General features: G+C 44.7%; 1 protein-coding gene across 1 annotated transcript; it reads right to left on the bottom strand.

Moving 5' to 3' along the window:
* Positions 1–1842: 1842 nt before the first annotated feature.
* Positions 1843–4682, bottom strand: foxl3 (forkhead box L3). Its single transcript, XM_048552611.2, has 3 exons — positions 4104–4682; positions 3826–3994; positions 1843–3274 (listed from the first exon to the last, which is right to left on the bottom strand). Exons 1-3 carry the CDS (start codon positions 4214–4216, stop codon positions 2897–2899), a joined length of 660 nt encoding a protein of 219 aa, XP_048408568.1. The 5' UTR covers positions 4217–4682; the 3' UTR covers positions 1843–2896.
* Between the last annotated feature and the right edge of the window lie 2246 nt (positions 4683–6928).

Raw genomic sequence — 6928 nt, 5'->3', positions numbered from 1 at the left:
TAAAGAGATGCCAGAATCAACTAATCGCTAACTTTAGGCACAGAAAGCAAATTGTTAGGCTCCAGCAACTTTGAAGGGTGTTTGGGAAGTGTTTAAGGAGCATGTTTCCTTTGATATGTGGCAGTCACTGTTTTTTAAGCAACAATCCCCATGGCCATATCCCAATCTTTCCCAGAAATGCGGCCGGCGAGGAGTATTTCCCTGCCAGCTGCCTCCCTAAGGAGATGGGGACTGGGACTGGATGCAGCATTAAATGCCAGTCACTGATGAGAACCACGTACTTTGTCTTTGGGTGGCTGTATGCAACTTGTACTGTCATGATCCAAATACAGTACACTGTGCTGAGCAGAACTTCAATTCTGATAAAAAGAGATCAAAATGAGTAACATAATACACCAGGCATGCTGATGTTTTAGAATACAACGCCACTTCACAATGTTGATTTTTTTTTAAAAGATCCTCCCCATTTGCTTAGAATCTTCTTTCTGATTTTTTTGACTGTGGGGAAGTTTCTTTCAACAAGCTTTACCCATTTGAAACCTCTCAATTCCTTGCATCACCACTTTGCCATCTTTAGCCTTGGACCCTACTGCATGGAATTGGTGGGCACATAATAAGCCTGTCAAACCCCTTTGGTATGGTCTGGCTAGATTCAAGGAACTATAGAAACGTAACTTGTTATTTGCACCTGATCAATTGAGCAACTGTAATCACACACATACCAACAAGTTCAAGAACAGCTTCTTCCCTGCTGTTATTAGACTGCTGAATGGATGTCTCCAACATCAAATCTAATGTCGATCTTGCATCTGTGCACCTCGTGGGAAGCTATATGTCTCCCTCTGTCTAAGCACCCTATGATTGATTTGTCCTTGTATGTTCTGATCTGCCTGTACTGCATGCAAAACAAAACTGTTTACTCAGATACATGTGGCAACACTAAATCAAATCAAATCAAATCAAATGTAGCTCTAGGCCCGAAACGTCAGCTTTTGTGCTCCTGAGATGCTGCTTGGCCTGCTGTGTTCATCCAGCCTCACATTTTATTATCTTGGAATTCTCCAGCATCTGCAGTTCCCATTATCTCAAATGTAGCCTGCCTATTTATAAAAACGCGGATGTCTGCGTCCATATGCTCGATCTTCAAGGGGGCAAGATTTGTAAAAATGGCAATAGTCTTGACCCAGACTTGGGAATGAACAGTCAAACTGCGGCTGCTTACTGTAGAATGTCCCACACTCCGCTTGGGCATTCCCCTGCCTGGCATTTTAAACAGAACCAGTTTATCCCCAGTCCGTACCTGCAAACGAATAGAACCAGGTAGAGCAGCACGGTTCATGTCTGATGATTTGTGAGCGAGCACAGCGCCGGCGAAAGAAACGGGTACCCGAGATCTCATTATATTTCCCTTCAAATTAAGAGCATGGAATTGGAACAGTGTCTCCGAAATGTAATCAGTGAGGCTGCAGATCACTGCACTTGTGAATTTAACAGGTAATTTTAGTTAAGATGCCTAAAGCTGGGAAAAAGATTTCTCATTTCATACACCCGTGTCACAACTTTTTTTTCTTTGCACATACCGAAGTTGCCTATTTCTTACAGCCTTTAATTAACTACTTTGCGTTAGTTTTCGTATTGTTTAATTTTTTTAAATGTTGGATTAATTTATGTGAAATTGCCGGTGACTGCCATTTCATCAACAACATTCTTAATGGAAATCTGATGACCCAGAACGGCCTCAGACACTCGCTTCGGGGGGAATGCTTTACTCATGTTAATATCAGTGATCGATCAAAAGATTTGCAAAACGCATACACAGTATTTCATTTTAATTACGCTGGGGACATGATTGTGCTGGAGATGCGTTCACGGGGTGCTCCACATAACTGCAATAAGGTCAGCTGTCGTTTCGACTTGGAGAGTCGCTCTTGTATTAAATGCTTGTCATGTTAAACGTCTCGAACATTAGGCAAATAAAGGTTACATTGAAAAACAAATACCCACACGCGAAAAAAAACATAACACTCACACCAACCACAGATTGGAAAAGGCACGGAAATTGGATGTGATTTGAAATTATAAAACGGGATTGCCTCGCCAAAAAAAGAAAAAGGAGGTAATGTTATATCAGTCAATGCTGGTATGGTTCGGCCGGACTGGGCTTTGGTTTCTACCTTGCTAACTGTTTGATGTGCTGTGAAGGGTTATAATGATCAGTGACAAGCATATGACCTTTGACTAGCTTTGGCGAGAAATGATATGCTCACGTTATCGGTATTACCCGTGAACCGTGGGAAAGGCAAATACCAGTTATCCCAATGCGGCGAGAGTTTCTGAACTTCAAAAAAAACTGCAACCGTGTTGACAGTCAGTCCCGCCTTCATCGAAAGCATTTTATTGCCTGAATACATAGGTCATTCTCATCACAATGTGGGATATCATAAATGTGAAGGAATAATGGCCCTCACCGCGCACCCTCCCCATCTCGACATTCTCAAGTCAATGAAACAAAATGATTCACGCACTCCACTCAACATTTCGCCTTTTAAACGTGCTTTTTTTTGGGGGGGGGGGCGCAGTGTGTGGGTTGAGGAATGTGTAATGTGCAAAGTGGCTTTTCTTTATTTAGCATGCTTTTTTAACCCTCCCTGGAGCCTGAATAATTGGAATGGTAGGGCTGGCTGGATTTCAGACTTGGGGTTTAAGATACCTGGCCGAGGAACTGACACACACACACACACACACACACACAATGCTTCACATTACAACCGGACGCTGGATACGGAAGAGGCAGGGGGTCCCGTACAATAACGGCCTGATCCCTCCTCAGTCTCGGACGCCAAGGGCTAGCTCTTCCATCAGGGAGCAACTTTTCCTTCCCTAAAGCGCCAGGAGTTCACTTTGCCCAGAAGTGCAGGCTGACTTGTTGATCCTCCAGCAGCAGTCTGTCAGTTTGCTGGGTTCGAAGTGCAGGGAAGGGGTCCGGGGCAGACAGGATGTAATCGATGCTGAATTTGATCTCAGACTCGGTTTTGTGGGGAAGCTGGGGCGTGTCCCGTTGGAGTAATTTCTCCGCTGGCCCTTGCCCGGGAGACTGCAGCTCTCCCCCACTGTCACACTGATACCTCGGCAAGCGTTTGCCTGGCGCCGCCTTCCTCCTCCTCCTCCGCCGCCGGTAATTGCCGTTCTCAAAAAGATCCAGCATCGACTCGCAACCTGAAGCAAAGGTCCAAAAATTCCCTTTGCCTTTCTCGTTTCCTTCCGACCTTGGCACCTGGGTTTGGGTGTTGAAGCACAGGGAAGAAACTTTTGTCAGACTAGCAGAGTTAGCGCCGTTCCGTTTGCACAGTCTCCCTTTTTTTATTTAATCTGCGCGAATGCAAACCCTAAACTGTACAAACTCAGAGAGAAAATAATTATTCATTTCCAATCCCAGCATGGAATTTAGCAAGAGCCCCGAAAGGGAACGCAGCACTAAGTCAGATATCTCTCAAAGAGCCTCCCTTAATAATCTCTTAAACAAACTCTTTCAATATTGTAACCGAACAGCATTATCAAACCAAAACAAAAGTTATGTTGAACTTTTCCAGCAATTTCTGTTTTTGCTTCTCATTTTTACAGCATCTGCGGTGCTTTTTTTTCGTTTCTTACAAATAAAGCTTCGGCAACATGAAATCAAGTTAGCAGGACTGCCTGATATCCAATATTCTGACACCCCCCCCTAAAATTACCCTCTCCCCCAATCTGTTTATTTCCTTTTAAAACTCCCGAAGTGGGTTGAGCCCGAGCCGTGGAGAATGGGCTCTCAGTGTGGGGAGCACTCACCTTGACAAAGCAGCTGTTCAGGGACAGATTATGCCGGATCGAGTTTTGCCAGGCTCTCTGGTTCGCTCGGTAGTAGGGGAATGTTGCCATGATAAACTCATAGATGCCGGACAGGGTGAGCCTGTGGCCGGGACTCTGCTGGATGGCCATAGTAATGAGGGCGATATAACTGAAAAAGGCAACAACAACATTGGAATGACCGCACTGGTATGTCTGTCACGTACAACCACCCCCCTCCACCCTCTCTCCAATGGATCTCATTGACTTGATAGTTTTACCTGTAGGCAGGTCTACATATCTTCTTCTCTTCGTCAGAGCTACAAGGCGGGTAATCATCTCCATCGTAATTAAAGCAGTTGTAAGGATATTGGGAATTGTCAAACATTGTCATTCTATGGGAGCTCCTAACAAATCAAGCGAGCGAGCCAGACTCCAGGATAATGGCAAGGATTTCTTCACAGCAACTAGTTACTTTTCTGGATCAGTAGAGAATGGTCCTGCTCTAATCGCTCCGAGCGCTTCAGACAGAAGTCTGTTCGGAGACTCCCTCCCTATCTACTAGTTAATCTGACTATAAGACTGGTAATAACTGATTAAATTGGTTAATTCTCGCGTGAACCTTTGAACTCCGTTGTGTTCAACCAGTAGCTGGGCTCCGTGTGGGTGGTCTAACTGATATACCATAATATCTCAACAAACACTAAACAACAGCCAACTGCACCCCATGTTAGAATGCAACGTAGTAATTTAGCTGCCTTCTTTTCCCTCGTCTCTCTTTGGTTTCTCTGTATGAAAGGCATAGATTCTGCTCGCTTCGCAAATATGTATTTACACCAACAGAAACCATCTCTCTTTCAACAGGCAGTCCCAGACTGTACTACTAGTGGGCCCTGATGCAATCTGCAATACAAGATAATGGACACAAATTGCATTTCCGTGACTAAACCAGGGTCTCGCGTTCAAAGCCGCGGAACAGAGAATTTCAGTGATTTCTGACAAATAGGGCAACTTGAAAGGGAAACAGCCGGAGGGGAACCTTGCTGCTTGTGTGGGCTTTGATCAATATAAGGAATTAAAGTAAACGCCAGCAGATAAGCGGGTAAATACTGCTTCTGCTGTTTGTACAGTGCCCAAGAAAAGGTCTTCTAGTTTGAGCGGCAGAAAGCCAGGCGGGAAAGGAATGCTATTCGGCCCACTGCGTGGCTACTGGCTCATTGCCGGTGTTAATGTTTCCCCATCGCTTGGAGATACACGACCCTTTTGGATGTATTTATCTTCTGCCCTCTGACAGATCTTGTTCGGGCTAGGAGTAGCGCCCCTTCAGGCACCGTCTTGTTCAGTCACAACATCTTCGAGCTAGGTTGGTTTTAAATGTCCGAAGGTCCTTCGAAAGAGTTTTTCGCTCTATAAGCGCGCCCCTCCCCCACCCAAAAAGAAAACGCTTGGAAGCTGAGACCTAAATAAGATTCAAAACTCCCCTCCAGGCCATTCTGGATCTTCTTGGCTTGAGGCTGGGTTTCAGTTGTATTTTGCTTAATGTCACACCAGGAGTTAAAACGCTCAGTTGCTTATTGAATGCGAGATCAATCAGTCTGTATCTATCTCTGTCCTTAAACTGAACAAAACCTCAACTTGTATGCTAAATCTGCCCGACTGTCACCTGCTCTCATCCGTTAGCTAGGATTTACTTAGCGGCACAGTAGAAGGGTCAGAATTCCTGACAGTGGGAAGCTGGAATTCTCTGGACGAATTCACTGATATTCTGTCATGCACGGGGCCAATGTGTACTTTCCACGCTGGATGTGTGGAAATAAAAGTATATTTGCATCCATTAACCAGTGCTTCCGATGAAAATAAAGTAACAGCGTAAGGCTGTATCAGAGATAATGGGAACTGCAGATGCTGCAGAATCCGAGATAACAAAGTGTGAAGCTGGATGAACACAGCAGGCCAAGCAGCATCTCAGGAGCACAAAAGCTGACGTTTCGGGCTCTGATGAAGGGTCTAGGCCCGAAACGTCAGCTTTTGTGCTCCTGAGATGCTGCTTGGCCTGCTGTGTTCATCCAGCCTCACATTTTATTATCAGCGTTAAGGCTTTCCAGTTTTAGGAAGACCCATCAGTTCAGAACGAGATGATGTTTCAGTCTAGTTGGAGGGGGTTAGAAATGCGAAAGCTAAGTTTAAGGAGCAAATTACCATACTGAAAACAACAAAAGCTAAGCTTAGCTTGCTCTCTCTCTCTGTCTCCTTGGATGCTGTCTGATCCGCTGTGATCGCCAGCATTTGTTGTTTTCTCAACTAAGTTTAAACTCACATCAGCAATAAGACCGAACGCGCGCAGTGTTGAAAACACAAGGATCGGATAACTCCCTGAACGAGGAAGAGACTGGTGTGGTTTTTGGTAATATTCCTGCAGAAGGCTTTATTCAGGAGTTATTCTTTTGCACCAAATTGGCCTCATTTCTCAAACGGTTTAGGTAAACCACAGATCAAAAAATATTTAACACCCTTAAGTTAAATCTATAATTAGCGAGGAATTGTCTCTGCAGCCGTGGTAAAGTACAAAACAAAATTGTGATTCTATTGTCTTAAAACGCCCTGAACGCTCCCAGCCAAATGCTTGTCGAGAGCGGCTCGCCGAGTTTACATGAAAGCAATTTCCCTGCTTTAATCTTTAGTTTAGTTTCCTTTCACTAATATCACTGTGGGAGACACAAATTAGCTTAGCAATTAGGAAGACTAAAGTTTTCTTTTGTGAAATATCTCAGGTCCTCAGCTGGGCATGAAGGTGCAGTCTGACAGCACGCTGTGTATATGTATATGTGCGTGTGTGTGTGTGTGTGTGTGCGTATGTGTGTGTGTGTGCGTATGTGTGTGTGTGTGCGTGTGTGTGTGCGTATGTGTGTGTGTGTCTGTGTGTGTGTTTGTATATGTGTGTGTGTGTGTGTGTGTGCGTATGTGTGTGTGTGCGTGTATGCCAATCGGTCAGGTTTGGCAGCGATTGTTAGAAATCGTTAACGCTGACACCTACGTGTTTCAGTCGCTGTTCATTGCTAAGAGATACAACATTGTTTGCCAGGTTCATATGGGCCCGTCCTGTTAA

The sequence above is a fragment of the Stegostoma tigrinum genome, chromosome 23, assembly GCF_030684315.1.
Source record: "Stegostoma tigrinum isolate sSteTig4 chromosome 23, sSteTig4.hap1, whole genome shotgun sequence".
Classification (NCBI taxonomy): Eukaryota; Metazoa; Chordata; class Chondrichthyes; order Orectolobiformes; family Stegostomatidae; genus Stegostoma; species Stegostoma tigrinum.
Note: the sequence above shows the minus strand (reverse complement) of the source record. Positions and strands in the feature narration are given on the sequence as shown.